Source organism: Callorhinus ursinus, unplaced genomic scaffold, assembly GCF_003265705.2.
Source record: "Callorhinus ursinus isolate GAN/ISIS: 27379988/994484 unplaced genomic scaffold, GSC_fseal_2.0 scaffold43, whole genome shotgun sequence".
NCBI classification, from domain to species: Eukaryota; Metazoa; Chordata; class Mammalia; order Carnivora; family Otariidae; genus Callorhinus; species Callorhinus ursinus.
The window spans coordinates 12,839,009-12,862,498 of record NW_027397105.1 but is presented as its reverse complement, the minus strand read 5'-3'; the positions used below and the strand labels follow the sequence as shown (position 1 = coordinate 12,862,498).

Here is a 23,490-nt window from a genome sequence, read left to right as displayed (position 1 = left end):
GAAGTCTCTTTCCTTCCACGGCAAAATGCTGATGGTTGCTGAGGTTGGGTACAGGGTATATAGGGGTTCACTGTACTATTCAAGTTTTGTCTATCTTTGAGCATTTCCATAATTTCTACTTCACTCTCAACTTTGCCAAAATGGAGTTGGAAAAGTAAACAATTAGCTACACTGAAAGTATCAACTTTGTGAAATAAAAGTAGCTAATAAATACCACCAACTAGAACACCAAAAGGGACAAACTGACCAATGTTAAGTTACAGTGGCATCTGTGTGGGGTCTTGCTTTGGACCTTTCCTGGGACTTGAGACCAGGTGACTACAGAGTAAATCATCAGACTTTTCCAGGCTTCCCCTCCTGATGTATTTTCCAAACAAACTGGCTCCAAGCTGCATTACTCGTCCTCGTCTAATCACTACCTACATTAGAAGCACCTGTTAAAATCCAGCTCCAGGGCCCCCACCCAGTGAAGACCTTTGAAATATACCAGAAAAGGTGAGACCTAGGAATCTGGACTCTTAATGCCCTCCTTCGATGATTTTTTAAAAATATTTTATTTATTTATTTGACAGAGAGAGCCAGAGAGCACAAGCAGGGGGAACAGTAGAGGGAGAGGGAGAGGCAGGCTCCCCGCCAAGCAGGGAGCCCGATGTAGGGCTCAATTCCAGGACCCTGGGATCATGACCGGAGCCGAAGGCAGATGCTTAACCATCTGAGCCACCCAGGTGCCCCTCCTCCGATGATTTTACTAGATACTAAAGTTAGAAGCCCCTGAAGATCTCTGTAATTGTCTATCAACAGAGATGTGCCACTCTGTGGGTAACAAGGGCTCTCTGCCAACTTCCATTCACAGGGTCAGGGGTAACTGCTTTTTTTCTAGATTTCATCTACAGGAGTCCAGAAGAGGCCCTCCGCCCCCCCCCTTACCCCAATGCCCAACCCCCCCCCCCCCCTCTGCCCGGAAACCACTGGGACCAATCTCATCATAATTTTTATCTGTTTACATCAGTCACCACAGGAAGTCCAGGTCTCTTGAGACATCCCCAGGCTCCTAAAGCACTCTGCACACTCCCTTTTCTGACCCCACCTCCCACCCTTCCCCATATTAACCCGAGGTCCTCTTGGTCAGTCATCAGCGAAATCATGCATCTTCAACTCCTATCTTCTACGCTGGACAGCCCCTTCACCTTCCTGTTCCAACGATGTCCGGCTCCTCCTGAGGACAGATTCCCCTGCAGACCTCTGCAGTGGTGGCTGTCTTCTCCCCCATCCCCCTCACAAACTCACTCGAAGGTACGGTGCGGCCGTCTTTGCTCCTCACTATTCCTCCCTTTCTCCCTAAAACTGCCCAGCTGTGCCTCTTCCTTGTCAGAGGATGTCACACACTGCATCATAAGCACCTGCTTTCCTCTTGGTCACCACCACCCCCACACCCCAGCATTACTTAAAAAGATTTTTAGCTACTCACTGTTACTCTCTCCAGCACATTTCCTGTCATTAGAATTCTTGGAGATTTTACATACACAGGGGTGCTCCTACCTACGCCACAGTTCCGTGACCTGTCCTCCATTGTCTTATCCTCCACCCTACTTCGGCCACTCCCATAGTCAAACAGCAGCCCTTTAGAATCTTCACCTCAAACACCCCATTCTGGCTATTCTTTCTTTGTGAATTTATTATCATACAGATTACATCTAAACATGTCAACCCAACAGTGTTAATAATTATTACTGCTTTAATACGATCTTATGACTTTTCCACAAATTAAGAGAAAACATATTTACAGTCTTTTATAGCTACCCACGAGTTAATCATTTCCAGGGCTCTTTATTTCTACCTGCAGATACAACATATAGTCTGGAGTCATTTCCTTTTAGCCTAAAGGATCCCTGAGTATTTCTTGAAAGATAAGTCTGTAATCAAGAGATTACCTCATCTTTGTTTACGCGAGAATATATTCTACTTTCGTTTTTGAAGGATAGTTTTAGATATAATATTTAATACAGAATTTGGTGTTGACAGTTTTTCCGCTGAACATTGGAACTCCACGTTCTGTGATAAGCATTCTTTTTTCAGTTATTAATACACTGTATTTTTTAGAGCTATGTTAGATGCACAGCAAAACTGAGCGGAAAGTACAGTTCTCTTATACCCTTTCTCCTTACAGGTGCACAACCTCCCACACTGTCAGCATCCCCCATCATGGTGGTAAATGTTACAACTGATGAACCTATGTTGACTCCTCATTATCAACCAAAGTCCATAGTTTATGTTATGGTTTACTGACGGTGCACATTCCATGGGTTTTGAAAAATGTATAATGACATATGCCCACCACTGTAGTATCATATAGAATAGTTTCACTGCCTTAAATAATCTCTGTGCCTGTTGATTCATCCCTTCCTGCTCCCCCAACTCCTGGCAACCACAGATATTTCTACTGTCTCCATAGTTTTGCCTTTTCCAGAATGTCAGATAGTTGGAATCACACAGTATACAACCATTTCAGAGTGGCTTCTTTCACTTAGTAATATGCATTTAAGGTTCCTCCATGTCTCCTCATGGTTTGATAGCTCATTTCCTTCACACATTGAATAACATTTTCTTGTAGCACAAGAAAATATACATAATATTCCTGGATGTACCATAGTTTATTTGCCTAATGAAGGGCATCTAGATTGCCTGCAGGTTGTGGCAATTGTGAATAAATATGCTAAAAACACCCGTTTCCAGGTTTTTGTGTGGACATAAAAGTTTTCAATTTATTTGGGTAAATACCAAGGAGTGCAATTGCTGGGTCATACGATAAGAGTATGTTTAATTTTGTAAGAAACTGCCAAACTGTCTTCCAAAGTGGCTGTGACATTTTGCATTCCTACCAGCAATAAACGAGAGTTCTTGTTGCTACACATCCTTGCCAGCATTTGGTGGTGTCAGTGTTCTGGATGTTGGCCTTTCTAATAGGTGTGTATTGATATCTCACTGTTGTTTGAATTTGCCATTCTCCAGAGACATAGGATGTTGAACATCTTTTCATGGTTACTTACCATCTGCATATCTTCTTTCTAAGGTGTCTGTCAGTCTTCTGCTCCACTTTTCAGCTGTTCATTTTCTTACTATTGAGTTTTAAATTAAGAGTTCTTTGTATATTTTGGATAGCCGTGTTTGATCAGATATGTCTTTTACAAATATTTTCTCCCAGTCTGTGGCTTGTCTTCTCGTTTTCTTGACAGTTTCTTCCAGAGCAGAAGTTTTTAATTCTAATGAAGTCTAGGTTATCAAGTATTTCTTTCATGGATCATGTCTTTGGTGTTGTATCTAAAGAGGCATCAGTATACCCCAAATTACGAAGGTTTTCTCCAACATTATATTCTCGTTTTATAGCTTTGTGTTTTACATTTAAGTCTGTGATCCAGTCTGACTTAATTTTTGTAAAGGGTGTAAGATCTGTGTCTAGCTTCATTTTGGGGGGCTATGGGTGTGCAGTTGTTCCAGCATCATTTGTTGAAAGAACTTTCTTTGCTCCATTATATTGCCTTTGCTCCTTTGTCAACGATCAACTGACTAGAGCTTTGTGGGTCTATTTCTGGGCTCCCTATTCTGTTCCATTGATCTGTTTTTCTGTTCTTGCACCAATACCATATTGTCTTGATTAGTGTAGCTTTACAGTCAGTCTTGAGGTTGCATCTTCCAACTTTGTTCTTCAATTATCAAGTCAGCTATTCTGGGTCTTTTCTCTCTCCATATAAATTTTAGAACCAGTTTGTCAATATCCACAAGATAACTTGCTGAGATTTTTATTGAGATTATGTTGAAATCATAGATCAAGCTGAGGACTGACATCTTGACAATATTGAGTCATTCTATCCGTGAACATGGAATATCTCACTATTTTTGTTGGGGTGGATGCTAACAGAAATAATATTGTCTTTAGGGGCACCTGGGTGGCTCAGATGGTTAAGCGTCTGCCTTCAGCTCAGGTCATGATCCCAGGGTCATGGGATCAAGCCCCATATGGGGCTCCTGGCTCGGCGGGGAGCCTGCTTCTCCCTCTGCCTCTCTCCCTGCTCATGCTTTCTCTCTCTGTATCTCTGTGTCTCAAGTGAATAAATAAAACCTTAAAAAAAAAAGAAATAATATTGTCTTTAATTTCAAATTCCACTTGTTCATTGCTGGCATATAGGAAAGCGATTGACTTTTATATACTAACTTTGTATCCTATATCCTAGCTATAATTGCTTATTAATTCCAGGAGTTTTTTTTTGTTTTTTTTTTTTTTTTTATTTTTTTGGGTTTTCAACAAAGACAATAATATCATCTGCCCAAAAAAAAAAAAAAAAAAAGACAGTTTTATTTCTTCCTTCCCAAACGGTATACTTTTTGCTTCCCTTTCTCATTATATAAGTTAGGACTTCCAGTACTCTGTTGAAAAGCAGTGGTGAGAAGAGCATTGCCTTTTTCCTAATCTCAGTAGGGAAGCTTTGAGTTTCTCACTATTAAGTAGGCTGATGTTGGCTGTAGGTTGATTGTAAATGTTCTTTGTCAAATTGAGGAAGTTCTCTTCTATTACCAGTTTGCTGAGAGTTGGTTTTTGTCGTTGTTGTTGTTATTTTTAATCATGAATGGGTACTGGATTTTGTCAACTGCTTTTTCTGCATCCATTGATATGGTCACATAATTTTTCTTCTTTAGTATGTTAATGTGATGGGTTATATTGATTTTTGAATGTTCAACCAGCCTTATATGCTGAGATAAATTCCACTTGGTCATGGTGTATAATTCATTTTATACAATGCTTGATTCGATGTGGTAATATTTTGTTGAGGAATTTTGCATATATGTTCATGAGAAATATTGGTCTGTACTTTTATTTTCTTGTAATCTCTTTGTCCAGTTTGGGTATCAGAGTAATATTGGCCTCACAGAATGAGTAAGGAAGCATTCCCTCTATTTCCATCTTCTGTAAGAGATTATAGAGAATTGGCATAATTTCTTACTTAAATGTTTAGCAGAATTCACCAGTGAACTCATTCAGGTCTGGTGCTTTCTACTTTGGAACATTAATTATTAATCCCATTTCTTTCACAGATATAGGCCTATTCAGATTGTCTATTTCCTCTTGTATGAGTTTGACACATTGTGTCTTTCAAAGAATTGGTCAATTTCATCTAGGTTATCAAATTTGTGGGCATAGAATTGTTCATATTCCTTTAGTATCATGTCCATGGGATCTGTAGTAATGTCTCCTCTTTCTCTTTTGATATTAGCAATGTCTTTTTTATATCCTTTTCCTAGTTAGCCTGGCCAGAGGCTTATCAATTTTATTAATCTCTTCAAAAAAAAATCAGCTTTTGGTTTTGATTTTACCAATTCCAATTTTTCAATTTCACTGATTTCTACTCCAATTAGCATTATTATTCTGCTTACTTTTGATTTAATTTGTTCTTTTTCCTAAGGTAGAAGCTTAAATTTCTAATTTGGGATTTTTCTTTTTTTTCTAATATATGCATTCGATGCTATAAATTTCTAGCATAGTTTTCACTACATTCCACATATTCTGATAAATTGGATTTTCATTTCCCTTTAGTTCAAAATATTTTTAAATTTCAGATTTCTTCTTTGACCCCCGTGTTATTTAGAAGTGTGTCATTCAATCTTCCACGCATTTTAGGGCATTTTCCAACTACCTTTCTGTTACTGACTTCTACTTTAATTCCAATGTGGCCCAAAGGCAGACAATATATGATTTCTATTCTTTTAAGTTTATTGTGTTTTATGGCCCAGAATATGATCTATCTATCTTGGTGAATGTTCCATGTGAACTTGAGAATAATTTGTAATTTGCTGTTGTTGGATGAAATATTCTTTTCCTTCTGATGTTAATTATATCCAGTTGATTGATGGTGCTGTTAACTTCAAGTATGTTCTTACTGATGTTCTGCCTGGTGAATTATGTTCATTTCTGACAGAGAGGTATTAGGTCTCCAATTACAATAGTGGATTCATCTATTTGTCTTAGTAATTCTACCAGTTTTTGCCACATGTACCTTGACACACTGTAGTTAGGTGCATACACATTAAGGAATGTTATGTCTTTTGGGAGTATTTTTTACTCCCCTTATCATTATGTAATGGCCCTCTTTATTCCTGATCACTGTCCTTACCCTGAAGTCTGCTCTAAAATTAATATAGCTACTCCTGCTTTCTTTTCATTAGTGTTAGCATGATATATCTCTCTCCAACCCTTTATTTTAATCTATATGTCTTTATATTTAAAATAGGTTTCTTGTAGACAACGTATTGTTGGGTCTTGTTTTTTGATCCACCCTGAAAATTTCTTATAATTGGTATATATAGACCACTGACCTTTAGAGTGATTATTTATATAGTTAGATTAGTATCTACCATATTTGTTACTGTTTTCTCTTTGTTGTCATCATTCTTTGCTCCTATTTTTGTCTTCCACACTTTTTCTACCTTCTGGAGTTTAACTGAGCATTTATATGGTTCCATTTTCTCTTTTTTAGAATATCAATTATACTTCTTTTTAAACTTTTTTTAGTGGTTGCCTTACAGAATGCAGCATATTTATAACTAATCCAAGCCCATTTTCAATTAACACTATACCACTTCACAGATAATGCAAGTGACAAAATATTAATTCCTTTCTTCCATCTATCATTGCTGTCATTCATTTCACGTATACATACGCATATACACACAAACTGATACATTTTTCCATTATTCTGAGCAAACTGTTACCTGTTAGGCTAATTAAGAGGAAAATTAAAGTTTTTATTTTACTTTCACTAATGCTCTTTCTTCTTTTATGTAGATATGACTTGCTGACCTATACCATTTTCCTTCTCTGAAGAACTTCTTTTAACATTTCTTGCAAGGCAAGTCTACTGACAACAAATTCCCTCAATTTTTGTTTGTCTGAGAAGTCTATTTCTCCCTCACTTTTGAAAGATAACTTCCCAGGGTATAGAATTCTAGGCTTTTTGAGGCACCTGGCTGGCTCAGTTAGTGGAGCATGTGACTCCTGATCTCCAGGTTGTGAGTTTGAGACCCATGTTGGGTGTAGAGATTACTTAAAAAATAATAAAAATTTAAAAATTTTGTTTAAAATTTCTAGGCTTTTTTCTCTTAACATTTTGGAAATTTCACACTATTCTGTTTTTGCTTACATGGTTTCTGAAGAGAAATCAGATGTATTATCTTTGTTCCTCTATGGTAAGTTTTTTTGTGTGGGGGGTGGTTTTTTGCTTCTTCCAAGATTTTTTTTCTTATTTTTGATTTTCTGAAGTTTAACAACAGTATGCCTAGGTGTTGTGAGATTATCTTGGCATTACCTTACTTGGTATTCCCTGAGCTTCCTGGATCTGTGGTTTGGTGTCTCCGATTAATTTGGGGACATTCTCTATCATTATTGCTTCAAATATTGTTTCTGATTCTTTTTCTTTTCCTTCTGATATTCCCATTATGTATATATTACATCTTTTGTAGTCGTTTCACAGTTCTTCTATATCTCTTTCTTTTTGCTTTTGTTTTGGGAAGAAAGGAACTGAAAGGAATAGAACAGAAAGTTCCTTCTGTCATATGCTCAAGCTCAGAGATTCTTTCCTCAGCCATGCCCATCAAAGACATTCATTTCTCTTAGAGTGTTTTCTATCTCTGGCATTTCTTTTTTATTTTTTCCTAGATTTTCTCTCTGCTTATATTATCCATCTGTTCTTGCATGTTGTCTATTTTTTTTCTTTTAAACTCCTTAGCATATTAATCATAGTTTTCAAATTATCAGAGAATTTGATCTGATAATTATCAGATAATTCCAACTTTCCTGCCATATCTGACTCTGGTTCTAATGCTGTTCAGTCTCCTCAAACTTTATTTTTTGTCTTTCAGTATGCCTTGTAATGTTTTCTTGAAAGGCAGAAATCAGGATGCCTGAGTGGCTCAGTCCGTTAAGCATCTGCCTTCAGCTCAGGTCATGATCCCAGGGTTCTGGGATTGACTCCTGCATCGGGCTCCTTGCTCAGCAGGGAGCCTGCTTCTCCCTCTGCCTGCTGCTCCCGCTGCTTGTGCTCTCGCTCTCTCTGACAAATAAGTAAATAAAATATAAAAAAAAAAAAGGCAGAAATGATGTACTGGTTAAAAAGAACTGCAGTAAATAGGCCTTGAGAAATGAAGAGGCAGTGGATGCATGCTATGGTCCAATGATTAGATCTAGTCTTTTGGTGAGCCTATCCCCCTAAGTGTGAACTTCATCAGTGGTTCTCAGGGTTTTATCCCCCTCCTTAGCTAGGACAGAATGACTAGAGGGAGCTGGAGTTGAGTATTTCCCTTTCCCTAAGTAAGTTCCCTAGATAAAATAGTTTCTCCTGAGGGCAGGTCTTGTTAAGAACAAAATGTTCTGCCATATTTCAAAAGAGTTACTTTTCCCTCCCCATAACAGAAGCACAAGGGAATTTTTCTCCCAGTATTCACTGTGAGGGCCTGGTAGAGCTCCTGGAGTCAAAACTCACAAAACTGTGGGGCTCCCTTTAGACTGGGTCACTCCAGAGTTTTTAACTCTCAGACTTGTCCACATCGAGCCTCCAACAATTTGTCAATTACAGTTGTTTTCCTGCAGCAGTACTGCTCCAATAAGTGTGATTCTCTGTATCCACCTGTCTTGCCAATTTTGGTGGCAAAAGTTTGCTCTGTGATCTCATGACTCTGATGGATCTAAGAGTTGGGTTGATTTTTCCATTTGTTCTGCTTTTTACTTGTTAGGATGGAAGGGCAACTTCTAAGCTCCTTACATGCTGAATAAGAAACCAGAAGTCCCAACACCATTCTTTAAGATGAGAAGTTAAGCCATTAATCATATATGGTTGTCCCCTGTATGTGAGGAGTAATTTTTCTCTTACTGCTTTTAACTTTGATCTTTGGCTTTCAACAGTTTTCCTATGATGTATCTAGGTAAGAATCTTTACGTTTACCCTACTTGGGGTTCACCGAGTTTCCTGGATATATATACTGATGTTTATAGTAGCCTGAATAAAATCCCCCGAAGATGTCCACATCCTAATCCCTGGAACCTATGAGTATATTATTTTATTTATATGATAAAAGGAACTTTACAGATGCAATTAATTAAGGATCTCAAGATGGGGAGATTATCTTGCATTATCTGGGCAGGCCCAATACAATCACAAGAGTCCTTATAAGAGGGATGAGTCATAGAGTAGATGTGACAACACAGTGGAGGTTAGAGTAATATAAGGAAGGGGCCCTGAGCTAATGAATGTTGATGGCCTATAGAAGCTGGAAAAAGCAAGTAAACAGATTCCCTCTAGAGCTTCCAGCAGGAATACAATCTCACTGACACCTTGATTTTAGGACTTCTGATCTCAAGAACTATAAGATAATAAATTTATGGAGTTTTAAGCTATTGCATTTGCGGTAACTTATAGCAGCAATAGGAAACTAATACAGTGTTCTTTGTCAAATTTCGGGATTTGGGGACATTCTTTCTTTCTTTCTTTTTTTTTTTTAGTATTTATTCACTTCAGAGAGAGCGAGTGCATGAGCGGGGGTGGGGGGGGTTAGAGAGGCAAAGGGAGAGGGAGAAGCAGGTTCCCCACTGAGCAGAGAGCCTGACACGGGGCTCCATCCCGGGACCCTAGGATCATGACCTAAGCCAAAGGCAGGCGCTTAACAACTGAGCCACGCAGGCGCCCTGGGACATTATTTCTTTCAATACTTTTTCTGCCCTATTCTCTCTTCTTCTGGTACTCCCAAATGATAGTACACTTGATGTTGTCCCAAGGATTTCTGAGGCTCTATTAAACTGTCTTCAACCTTTGTTCTTTTTGCTATTTTCCCCTAGGTATGAGTCATAGTGTCCTGTTTTTTCAACATGTCTTACACATTTTTTGTTGAAAACTGGCTATTTTAGCTATTATATTGTAGCAACTCCAGATTCTCATTTTCTCCTCTGGAGACTGGTAGAGTAGCAGACTTTAAAAATTTGTTTAATAACTTGCCTGTACTAAACCTATGGATTTTGGTTCACCCACAGTATGTGGCCACTGAGGTCTCTGCTCAGGTTTTCTTTTTTTCTTATTTTTAGTTTTATGCTTGGATTCCTACTGGTGGTTATCTGAATATCTTAATAGTCAACCATTATATGTCAGTATTTGTGCCCAAACACCTCAGACAAGTACAGCTTCTACCCTTTGCAGATGGATCTATGTGTGGTATGGGAAGTACATACAAAGTTCAAGCAATTTTCAAGTCTTCCTCAGCTTTTACTTTTCATCAAGCTTTCTCATAACTCCTCTGTAGTTGCACACTGTCACCCAGGGATATGTGGATAGCTTGGGCCCTCTCTAGCAAACTATGCTCATACATGTAGCTTTCCAGTCATCCAGAGTACGTGGGGGTTTATCAAGCCTATCTATGGCTGTCTCACTTATAGGACCTGTCAAATTTCTAGCTCGTCTACTGGTTCACTGCTTGCCCAACCAGGGCCACAACCTAAGACTAAGAAAGCTGCTGGGCACGGTTTTTGGTTTTCTCTCTGTTGCAAATAGCTAGCCGCAACAGTGAGACAGCTGGTCACCTGGTTGAACTACTACACTAACTGAGCTGGGGGGATGGGATGGGAGGAGCCCAGGCAGGAACACCAAAGATTCCCACTGGTCTCACCTAACGTTTGATGCGTTTTCTTTTCTTTTTCTTTAAAGATTTTATTTATTTATTTGACAGAGAGAGAGAGAGACAGCGAGAGAGGGAATACAAGCGGGGGAGTAGGAGAGGGAGAAGCAGGCTTCCCAATGAGCAGGGAGCCCGATTCAGGACTCGATCACGGGCTGGTCACGGGGCTCCATCCCATGACCCTGGAATCATGACTTGAGCCAAAGGCAGACGCTTAACGACTGAGCCACCCACGTGCCCCTGTTGGATGCTTTTTCATGAATAAATGCTTTTCAAATTTGTGTGCCTTTGGTCAATTTCCAGACCTCTGAAATGGTTGTTTTTGACAAATCTGTCCTGTTTTATAGTTAGTTTTTTGAGGAAATTTGCAACCTCTTTACCATACCAGAAGTCCTCCCACCTCAACCTAAGGACTTAATGGACTTTTTCCTCCTGCTAGACATTAAAACTGATAATAACACAAACCTAATCAAATAGAAATTCTGTCTCCAAATCATCCTATCTGAATGTCTTCATAAGCAAATACTGCATGTCAATTAGAAACTTTCAAAAGATGGCTTCTAAGACGTGATATGTGGCCGAGTTAAATTTAAAATGTTGAGGGAAAAAAAGCAACTAATTTTAATTTCAAGTTTATGGGAAGAAAAAAAAAGATACTAGATCACTGTGAAATTTGCTTCTTGTAAGAATTTACATTTTCTCACTTTATCCAGTATCTCTGGCCTGGTGTCAGTTGCTACAGTTGTCCAACCACACCTTTCAGAACCAAACTTTGTTTGTTACAATTCAGTAATTTTTTTCCCAACAAATAATTTCTCTTTAAATTTCTCTCTCTCGCTCTCTCTTTTTTTTTTTTAGATTTTTATTTATTTATTTGACAGAGATAGCAAGAGCAGGAGCACAAGCAGTGGGAGTGGAAGAGGGAGAAGCAGGCTTCCCGCTGAGCAGGGAGCCCGACGCGGGGCTCGATCCCAGGACCCTGGGATCATGACTTGAGCTGAAGGCAGACGCTTAACGACTGAGCCACCCAGGTGCCCCAAATTTCTTTTGATTTTTACCTAAGATCAAGTTTCCAGCTACCATTTTTCTATTGAGATATAAATGACAGGTATGATGATAATTTCAAATTACTGATATGATATAGCAAACCATCTCTGGAACCAAGCAGACCTAGGTTCAAATACCAATAACCAGACTAACTAGGTAAGTATCTCTAGACAAGTTACTTAATATTTCAGCTGGTTTCCTTATCTGCAAAATATGTCTAACACCTGCCTCACACAGTTGCAGGAAGGATTAGAAATGATAGCAATGATCTCTATAATTACTGGGTTATCTACTTCGAAAGTTGGTAGGTAATGTCAGAAAGGGTGAAAAGAAGGAATTAAGAAGGAATGCCTGGGTGGCTCAGTTAAATGTCTGCCTTTGGCTCAGGTCATGATCCCAGGGTCCTGGGATGGAGTCCACATAGGGCTACTTGCTCAGCGGGGAGCCTGCTTCTCCCTCTGCCTGCCACTCCCCCTGCTTGTGCTCTCTTTTTCTCTGACAAATAAATAAATAAAATCTTTTTAAAAAAAAAAGGAACAAAGAAAATGGATAAATTAATCTTTCTTGCTATGTCTAGCACTCATGGGTGGCCAAAGTAACTATTTAAATTTCATCTCTCCTTATCCACCAATTAACAATGAAGTGACCTTCTCTTTTTTTATCCCCCTTTTCATTAACTGAAACAGTTCTACACAGTATGATATTCTACCACACACAACACACTGAGGAACATAACAGATATTTTCCTACAAAGTTGCATTTACATTTTTTAAACAATTTTTTGGGGGGCATTACTGTCTGAGAAACATTGGGGAAAATTAAGTACCATAGTTCTTAAATTTATATATTGAATTTTAAAAATTCTCTATCTTTTCTCGGAATAGATTCCTTTGGAAACCTTATTACTGCTGAATCTGCTAAAATATAAGTTTATACAAATAAACTGCGGAAATATCAGGAAATCCACAAACCGCCCTAAGTCCATCTGGATACTACAAGTTAGAATACCTACCTTTGCTAGAAAATCCTTCTGCAATGTGAATATTCACCTCTTAAACCTGATTGAATTAGTACAGCTGGATTTTCATAAGTCTAGATTCCTTAAACTGAGGCAGTCTAGCATTACAAATGAAATGCAAATCACTGTAATTACTACTTGGTGGAGCAATGGTGGAATCAAAATGTTGCCATCATTTATTTCCTGTTCTATAATGGAACTTATTTTCCACTTTGGACCCCAGCTTCCCTACCTATAAAATAAGGAAATAATCCCCATTCTACACACATCTCAAGACAGTTATGGTAAGAGATAAAGAGATAACAGTTCCTCATATACTATAAAGTGATGAGTGGGGTCCATTGGAACTGCTTACCCCAGCTGCTAGAAACCTCCTCTGCTGTTGCAAGTTTACCTCATGTAAGTGTTTCTCAACCTGAAAATCAGATCAAGAAGAAAGCCCAGAACTGTCTGGTGCCTTATGCCAGAGTTCTTGGAACACCTGGTTGTACCTGATCTGTCCACATGTGGACTCTCTCTGGTGGCTTAAGCCCCTCAGTTCTCTGCTTCCTGTGCCAGACACAAATACTGCTGAATGAATGATGAACAAATGGGTGGCATATGTGAAATGAAAAAACTGAACACCTGTAGCGCCTTGGGCTCCCTCGCGGTACTCCTATCTCCTAGGTCTCAGGAGCTGGAACTTCAGGCCCCAATCGCTCTCCAAAGAGTCAGTGGAGAGCAAAAACTGTAACACTTTTGTGCAACCTACTGGATTGGGCCCTTGGGAGGTGCATGTACAGTATGTACAAAAAGAACCACTATTTGTCACAATTTGTAAATCTCCAGGTTAAGAAGAGAGAAAAAAGCTTGCCCTTTGTAAAGATCCGGCAACTGATAGGAAAAGAGGGATAATGCTGCTTTCAGATGCTTTTTATATATTACAGAATGCTCCCAGATAAAATGTCACAATTCTTCATTCCCTTGAAAATGTGGCAGAAATTACTAGATATCCCAACCCCTGCACCAGAGTGCATTCCTATTTCTAATATAATTAATCTTTTACTTATTCTGTGACCATTTCTAACACACATGACGAGTTTAATGGAGTGAAACAATAATATTACACAAATGTCCAAAATGTACTTTAAAAAAGTAACTTTTAGCTTGTTACCATATATGGCTACTGTGTAAAGAAAAATATTAATAACAATTACTAAGTTTTTTAGTGTTTGCAACTTACTGGGCTACAGACTCCATTTCCATGATCTCATTTCCTCCTCATACCAATCCTATGAGGTAGGTATGATAGTAATTTCCATTTGCTAAATGAGAAAAGCACTTGAAGTCACATAGCCAGCAAGTCGCAGATTAGAGATTTGAACCAGGTATTCAGACTCTAAAGTCCACATTAAGTGCATTACATAGGGGGTAAATAATAATATTAGTAATCTTTTAGTTGGAGCCCTAAACAGGAAGAATTTTAATACTGTCTAGATGAATAGATCCCCATATTCAGCTGCAATCACCCAAATAAAATACAAAGGCTTTTACGCAAGAATTGAATGTAAACAAGCTAATTGCTTAATAGGAACTCAGTACAATTTCCTTGATTCAGTTTAGCTAATGTTTTAAGCCAATCTGGACTATAATACCCTACTCACAGAGAATTTTGAAGCAATAGTAGTTTCCTAATACACTTGCCAGTTTAACAACTGCTAAGTACTACTCATACAAACCTGGAAAATCTTACATCTCCCTTCAAAACAGTGCTCCCAATACAAACAAGATCTTACTTGAGAAAGTAAAGCTCTAGCTAAAGCAAACAAGCTCAAACCACTGGTAAGCAACGTTCCATTAATTCAGCGGCTATCAGCAGACCTCCTCTCCCTCCCACAAAGCAGATGAGCAGACAAGTCTCAGGTTACCATGAACTTAAGGAGATGGGAGGGAGAGCTCAGTCACAGTCTAAAAGCATTTATTCAATTTCCTACCTTGGTGGGTGGCAAGAAGCTTCCAAGCTAAATTTACTTGCCATTCAACCTCAATTTCTATCCTCATGTTTGTAGCTTTTTTCTATCCTCATGTTTGTAGCTTTCCAGAATAGATTAATGGAGAGTTCAGTTCTGCATTAAAATCTTAACATTACCTACCAAAGAAAGGTCTCATATGTGTATAACTGGGGTTAAAAACAAGGCAAAAGACCCAAAACAGAGTCACGTATGCTAAGCCCCACATCACCAAACCAAGTCTTGGTTTAATTAGTCTCGGACTCTTCCAGGAGTGGAATCTTAAACCAATCAGGAACCACCTGGTCAGGTGAGGTAATCTGATAGACCCCTGCAATCCCCTAAAGGAAAGTGACCTTGCCAAAATCAATCCACTTTTTGCTAGTATAACTTCCTTGTTCCCAGTCCCTTCTGCTTATAAAAGTTTTTCATTTTGTACAGCTCCTGGAAGCTCCTTTCTGTCTGCTAGATGGGACGCTGCCTGATTTATGAATCACTGAATAAAGCTAATAAAATCTTTAAATTTTGGGCACCTGGGTGGCTCAGTTGTTAAGTGCCTGCCTTCGGCTCAGGTCATGATCCCGGGGTCCTGGGATCGAGCCCCGCATCGGGCTCCCTGCTCAGCAGGAAGCCCACTTCTCCCTCTCCCACTCCCCCTGCTTGTGTTCCCTCTCTCACTGTGTCTCTCTGTCAAATAAATAAATAAAATCTTAAAAAAAATCTTCAAATTTTACTTATTTGAATTTTGTTTTTCAACACTGGGTAGGACTAAGAAATGACATTATTGACATTAAGGAGGACAAGACAAGCCCTGGAAGGGTTAACTATGAGAGACAAGAGTTTTGGCTGGAAACTACCAGGAGGACCCAGATCTACATTTTTCTTTAAATCAATGTACAAGAAATTATGGGCTACATTTGACCATTTGAGGGCATCCTAACTATGCAAAACTACATGGAACTCACTTCAAAGTCATCTTCAGAATAATCCCCATTCTGTGTGTGCTCCAGCCCAACATTTTACTGCACCGTAAGTTTAAGTAAATTTTTAAAATTGACTTTTCTCTGTTGCCAAAAGGGAAAGAGATCTTTTTTCCTCTCTCGTTTTTCTTAGAGCATTTCTTTGAATAACCTATTTATAAAACTTTCCTCTGTCCTTTGATATGTATGCAAATCTTTTTAAAGGTTAAATAAGCTAGCTGCAGGACTCAGGAAGGGTTTTTTGAAGGTCCTAGAAGCCATCTCTTTTAAATGTAAATACCCAGGAAGGCAGCGCCCCCTCTCCTAATCACGGTAGGAGTTTAGCCTACACACCTCTATTCTGTGCACACCGAGATTAGAGAGGTTTTACTTTTCTTTCAGATAAGGGCAATTAATTAGTACAGATGGCCACCTCCATTACCAGGTGAATTTAGGAGGAACTATGAAAGCATGTACATCAAATGGTGCTGTCAAGTGTTCTTACAAGATTACCATTAACCTTGAGACTGTATGTAATGAATTGTAAATGGCAGAATTTCTTTTTTGTTTTTGTAATCTCATTAGCAGAGTACTTGTGATGTATCCCAGTCTGGGTTAATGCTTATTCAATAATAGAACTAGTTTCTTTCATTCCACATTTGTGGAGACCATTTCTAAGGTGGGCAGATCTTAACTTTTCCGCAACATAAATGTGGAGAAATTTTACTCCCTGCTGGGCTACCTCACTGTCACTTTCCAGACTTTGATGGCTCCCTCAATACAAGAAAAAAAAATTCCTCACAGACAAGAGGTTTTTTTAGGGACTTAGCCCATTACTGTCATCTGAGGGACAGATCCTCCTAGACCATTACCTTTGTGACTACCTCCACTTGGATTATTTCAAAGACATCTTTTTCGAAACTGAACTCATGTTCTTCCTCCAGGGTTTCCTATCACAGAAGCACAAGCCAGAAAATGAAGAACTGGCCCTGACACCTTCCTTTCCCCTCTCATCCCAGAGTGAAAATATTACCAAGCCCTACTGATCTACCTCCTGAATAGCCCTCAAATCCATGGACTTTTGCCTCCACTGAGGAGCCAAAGTGATCTTTTAATAACACAGACCTGCTGATACTCTCGTGACTGAAATTCTTCAACGGTGTCCCACCATTCTTAGGATAAGCCTTAAACCCTTGGCGTGACCTATGAGGGTTGCATGGTCTGACCCCAGCCTACCTTTCCGACCTTATCTCCCTGTCTCTCTCCCTCCCTCACCGCCTTCCAGCCCCAAATGGGAGCTTTGAGCTCCGTAAGGACTGAGACCATGACTATTTGCTCATGCTGTATCCCTAGCCCAGTGCCTAGCACATAATAAATGCTAAATAAATATATGTTGAAGAATAATGTTGACAGAACAACTGAAGCACCTTAGGGGCACCTGGGCAGCTCAGTCAGTTGGGCATCCGACTCTTGATTTTGGTTCAGGTCATGATCTCAGGGTCATGGGATCTAACCCCACCTTGGGCTCGACGCTCAGCACAGAGTCTGCTTGTCTCTGCTCCTCCCTCTGCTCCATCCCCTGCTGGCGTTCTCTCTCTCTCTCTCAAAAAAGTAAATAAAACCTTTCTTAAAAAACCTGCAGCACCTTAAATGGAAGGCATATAAAACATTAAATTATGCATGGCAAAGGAAAAGAATGTCCTTATACATTTGTACCCTGGGTGGCTAACATAGGGTGTGGACTGTAGTGGGGCTATACAATGTTTGTTAAATCATTTTGTAAACCAGAGACAACATGATGAAACAAAATATTGGCACTCAGTGTCTATTTAGCTTTGTAGTACAAATTACCAATGCCAATTAAGTCTCCCATTTAGGTATTTATCTCTCCTCTCCTCCCCAATCCCCATCCTGTGGGCAACCAGAGGTCTAACCACATGTTTGAAGGAGGCTGGACTCTAATCAGAGCTGGAAAACAGATATGGTTTGTGGAGTTGATTATAAATTCTGAGAAGCAAATAAACCAAGACTGGGGAGTGATACTGCTCTTAGGCTAAGACTCCTATCTACATTTTGTGTTAGACTTGGGCAACATTTGCCATCCTTTGGCCACACAGTAACTATAAGACACAAGCTCCTCCTATTCTCAAGGCTTCACACATGCCCTTCCCTCCCCCTGGTAACTCTTCACCCTTCTCTTTGCCCAATTTAACTCCAACTCAGTCCTTAAAGGTCTCAGATCTAAGTATTTCCTCAGCAGAGCCTCCTGTCTCCCCTCACTCCCTCCCGCTGTCAAATGGCCCCATTATACATTCTCACAGCACCCTCTACCGTCCTCTATAGCATGTACCACAACTGTAATTAATATTTAGTTTGTAATTCTTTTTCTGCCTATCTCCATTGTTAGACTTAGAAGCAACCTGACAACAGGCACTGTGTCTGTTTGGGCCATCACTGTATCCCCAACACCTAGCAAATCGCTGGTAGAGAGTAGGTGTGTTCTGCTAAATGAAGGAGTGAATGAAATACATAAATAAACACTAGCTTTTGGAGTACATAGAATTGGCTCTACCCTCACTAGCTCTGTGCCTTTGGATAAATTTCTTAACATCTCTGAGCCCATTTCTTCCTCTATAAAGATAACTATTCCTACTTTACAGAGTTATTGTGAGAATTGAATAATCCAATAAAATGCTTAGCATAAAGTCTGGCACACAATACTCAATGAATGTTAACTATTATTATTATGGAGAAAAAGAGGAATGTATGTTAGGGAAGATACATTCCACGTTCTTGACTAAACACAAACATAGCTCCCTTTAGACAAACATACAGTTGCAAATCTGAATAAAATATTTTAAGTACACTATAGGAATGTATTATCTAAAATAACCCTGAAGAAGAGAGTACAAGCAGTAATTTCTTTCACATCAGCTATAGCAACTTCTTTCAAGATATGTGTCCTATGGGGCACCTGGGTGGCTCAGTTGGTTAAGTGTCTGCCTTCGACTCAGATCATGATCCCAGTATCCTGGGATGGAGTCCTGCATCGGGCTCCCTGATCAGCGGGGAGTTTGCTTCTCTCTCTTTCTCTACCCCTCCCCCCTGCTCATGTGTGCTCTCTCCTCTCAAATAAATAAAATCTTAAAAAAAAAAAAAAAAGATGGGCGCCTGGGTGGCTCAGTCGGTTAAGCGACTGCCTTCAGCTCGGGTCATGATCCCAGGGTCCTGGGACCGAGTTCCACATCAGGCTCCCTGCTCCGCGGGGAGCCTGCTTCTCCCTCTCCCACTCCCCCTGCTTGTGTTCTCTCTCTTGCTGTGTCTCTCTCTGTCAAATAAATAAATAAAATCATTTAAAAAAAAAAAAGATATGTGTCCTAAGGCAAGGGAAACAAAAGCAAAAATAAACTATTGGGACTACATCAAAATAAAAAGCTTCTGCAGAGTGAAGGAAACAATCAAAACTATAAGACAACCTACTGAATGGGAGAAGATATTTACAAATGACATATACAACAAAAGGCTAGTAACCAAAATATATAAAGAACTTATAAAACTCAACACCCAAGAAACAAATAACCCAATTAAAAAATGGGCAGAAGACCTGAACAGACATATTCCAAAGATATACAGATGGCCAACAGACACGTGAAAAGATGCTCAACATCACTCATCATAAGAGAAACGGAAATCAAAACTGCAATGAGATAATCACCTCACACCTTTTAGAATGGCTAAAACCAAAAACACAAGAAACAAATGTTGGCGAGGCTGTGAAGAGAAAGAACCCTCTTGCACTGTTGGTGGAAATGAAAACTGGTGCAGCCACTGTGGAAAACAGTATGGAGGTTCCTCAAAAAATTACAAATAGAACTACCCTATGATCCAGGAATCGCAACACTGGTATTTACCCAAAGAACACGAAAACATTAATTTGAAAGGATATTTGCACCCCAATGTTTACTGCAGGATTATTTACAAGCCAAACTGTGGAAGCAGCCCAAGTGTCCATCGACAGATGAATGGATAAAGATGTGGTGTATATATACAATGCACTGTGTGTGTGTGTGTGTGTGTGTATGATACATTCTGTGTGTATGTATGTATATTGTATAATATATATGCATATTGCATACATATATTGTATAATATGTATGTATACATCTATTGTATAGTATCCTCATTGTATATATGTAATACATTGTGTGTGCGTGTGTGTATATACATACATCTATGTAATGGATTGTACATATATATTCAATTCAGCCATAAATAAGAATGAAATCTTGCCATTTGCAACAACATGGATGGAGCTAAAGAATAAATGCTAAGCTAAAGAATAAATGCTAAGCAAAATAAGTCAGAGAAAGACAAATACCGTATGTTTTCACTCGTGTAATTTAAGAAACAAAACAAACGAACGAAGGAAAAAAAAAGACAAACCAAAAAACAGACTCTTAACTTCAGAGAACAAACTGATGGTTACCAGAGGGAAGTGGGTGGGGAGATGGGTGAAACAGATGAAGGGGATTAAGAGAACACTTAATCTTGATGAGCACTGAGTAATACACTGAATTGTTACATCACTACATTGTACACCTGAAGCTAATATAACACTGTGTTAACTATACTGGAATTAAAATTTTTAAAAATAAGAAAAAAATTTTAAATAAAAATTAAAAGAACCCTCAAATAGATGTTTATAAATAGCCAAGAATCTTTTTGGATGTGAAGTGATCATGCATTTATGTGATCTGCACACTCTTGTATACAGTATCAGGTTCTTTCAAAGCAAAGTACATTATCAATCCATTACTGCAAGGCAGCAGGGTTCCAGACCTGCACTTCAAAACCTAGGGACCTAAGTCCAGCTGTGCTGACCTTGGCCCAGGATATGCTGATAAAACAACAGGTTTTTGCCTTTAAGTGCCCTTCCCTCCCAGTAGGAAACTCCAAGCCCTAATGAGAAAATGTCCCTTCATTCCAGTGTTCTCCAGCATCTGAGGATAACCTTTCTCTCCCTTCCTGGTGTATTCTACATTCCCCAAGATACCCCCCTTTAACATGGTTTCTGTTCTCTCTTAGATTCTCCAAATTTAGACACATCATTCCACTTCTGTAAGCCTCAATTTCTTCATCTGTAAAAAATGGAACTAAAATAGTACTTCCCCGGGCACCTGGGTGGTTCAGTCAGTTAAGCATCTGACTCTTGATTTTGGCTCAGATCATGATCTCAGGGTTGTGGGATAGAGCCCTGTGTTGGGCTCTGCGCTGAGTGAGGAGTCTGCTGAAGATTCTCTTTCTCACTCTCCCTCTGCCCCCCGCCCAAGCACAGGCACTCTCTCTCTCTCTTTCTCTCTCTCTAAAACAAATAAATAAATATTTAAAAAATGAATAAGGTAGTACTTCCCTCTTGGGTAAATGGCTCAGTATATGCCATAAAATTAACACATGCTAACTACTGTTTTAGTGTTTCTACCAGATCCCTAATCAATCTACAATCCAGAAAAAAATTACAACAAAGATCCTTTCCAATGGTATAAGTTTTTTTTTCAAAGTCTGTTTCTACAATAAAAGAAACCTTGCACCCAGGAATAAAAGGAATGATCCTAAAGAAGCGTCAAATGTTGCAAAGGAGGGCACCTGGGTGGCTCAGTCCGTTAAGCATCTGCCTTTGGCTCAGGTCAAGATCCCAGGGTCCTGGGATCGAGTCCCACATCGGGCTCCTTGCTAAGCAGGAAGTCTGCTTCTCCCTTTGCCTGCCACTTCCCCCTGCTTGTGCTCTCTCTCTCTCTTACAAATAAATAAACCTTTTAAAAAAAATGTTGCAAAGGAAAATAATAGAACAAATTAGGTGGTCTTCTGTTTCCTGAAAAAGATTAATTCAGCAAAACATAATTCATGCATATCCATCTTTATAATGCCTCCTTTTAAAGCGAGCCCTATTAGGACTACAATAGGCTACAGTCAACTGCTAATCTGGAAGCCTCACCACACTGCCTTTGGGGATAACAGAAGGTCAGCCCAGAAAATCCCAGCAAGAAGAAGCACTCAGCCTTACTGGTCACTCCTGACCAAGGCCCAGTCATGACCCTACTTCTTCCTCCCATCTCGGCTCCCTCCATCATAAGCCTCAGGAGAAATAAAAGGCATCATTACCTTAGGAAAGGGTTGAGAGACCCTCTGTATGTTCATAAGCTATATTATGACAAGGCTCCAGATTACCTTTTAAATATAACTTCTTTCACAAGGACCTCTTCAAAGGCAATCCCTGTACTAGAATGAGTAGGTTTTACAGAGAGGCCTAGTTCTAAAAGCCTGCCTCCCCCACGTATTTGTTGTGTGTAATCTCAGCTTTCATAACTCCACTGAACGCATATGATGATACCACCCACTTTACTCTTTTGTGGTGAAGAGTAAGAGAGATATCTACAAGAGACACAGTCATAAGTTAGTTCCCCGATCCTTCTGAAGAATTAGATCATTTTTACTAATTGTATCTCTGGACCACCAAGCTAAGGATCCCTTGCTCCACCTGCCACTCCTTTAGAAACCGGCTTCCTCTTTGTTCTCCTCACCACCAACCCCCCTCCCTCCACCTCCATACAGGTTGGGAGACGCGGAAAGCACTCCCTGGCAAGTCCACTACAAGAATCAAGTATTAGTTCACTAAACACAGGTGTATACGAAGCCCAGAAGTAACTTCTCAACTCTCAAATCACTATACCAAGGGAAATTAAAAGAGAATTCTACAGATACCTTTTATTGGGTAACTACTATGTGCCGGACGCTGGGCGGGGTGCATCCTACAGGCAATCTCCTTGACGTTTCACAACCACTTCACGAATAGGGGCGTCTTATTCTCAAAATTACTGTTGAGTACCCAGGCGCCAAGAATTTAAGACATTTGTGCGTCTTTGGAGACGCACAGGCAGGAAGCGGCGGAGCTAGGACTGGAGGAGTAAGAGATCTGAAAACAGCCCCCTGCTGCGGGTGCTCCGCAGTCGATACCCTCCCCTGCCTTGTGAAAAACGGGATCTCCTTTGCTAATGCTAGGTCTCTAACGCCAGGCTTTAGTGCCACCAGCCTCTAGCGCTCGAGCCTGGGTCACGTCCGTGGGTGCGGAATCGGGGAAAGCGACAGGCCCCGGCCCGGGGCGCACACTGGGCGTGTCCGCCCTTTCCAGCGGCTCACACCGCCACAGGGACGTCAGCGAAGGCGCCGGCTGTCCAAAGAGAAAGCACCAGAGGCAAGACTCGAGTGTAAGCGCCGGACTGAGTCTTCCGCCAGACCCGGGGGGCGGCGGGCGACCAGAGGCCCGCCCCGGGACGCGGCGTGCCCCTCAGGGTCCGCGGCCTCCGCTCGGCCCCTAAACCCGCTTCCCTCCCTTCGCCGGGGCCGGGAATGCACTCGAGTCGGGGTACAGCCGCGCGCCTCGTTCCGGGCCCGTCCCTCCGCCCCTCGCCGCCAAGGTTGCTTCCTCCCCAACCCCTACCTGGTCGCTTCTGTGACCATGGTCAATCAACTTCATCCTCCCGCCTCGGAAGTGACGCGAGACTTCGCTCGCCCAGCCCGCGAGGCTCCGTCCAGTCCCCGTCCTTGCGCTGCGCATGCGTGTCGGGCGTGCGTTCCTCGAGGTGCCGGGAGGATGCGCAGGACTGCGAAGTTTGAAAGGCCAAGTCCTACCTAAGTGGCTTCCTTCCGTCTTTCGGAGGGAAATTCGGAAGGCCGTGGTTTGGGTTTCCTGCACTCTCTCGGTGGCTTGTTGGGG

At 40.4% G+C, this 23,490-nt stretch overlaps 1 protein-coding gene across 2 annotated transcripts in view; it reads right to left on the bottom strand.

Moving 5' to 3' along the window:
* The window catches only part of DHRS7B (dehydrogenase/reductase 7B), a 60,058-nt gene extending 36,781 nt beyond the window's left edge, over window positions 1-23,277 (bottom strand). The window contains exons 1-2 of one of the 2 annotated variants that reach the window (XM_073881828.1): window positions 23,215-23,230; window positions 17,147-17,321 (exon numbers count right to left, since the gene is read on the bottom strand). Coding sequence is in view for 1 of the 2 variants with exons in the window: in XM_025864075.2 (XP_025719860.2) it covers window positions 23,215-23,234 (20 nt within the window). In the remaining variant the exon portion in view is untranslated. Of the gene's footprint in view, window positions 1-17,146; window positions 17,322-23,214 lie in introns of both variants that reach the window. The other variant, XM_025864075.2, reaches the window with a different exon arrangement.
* Between the last annotated feature and the right edge of the window lie 213 nt (window positions 23,278-23,490).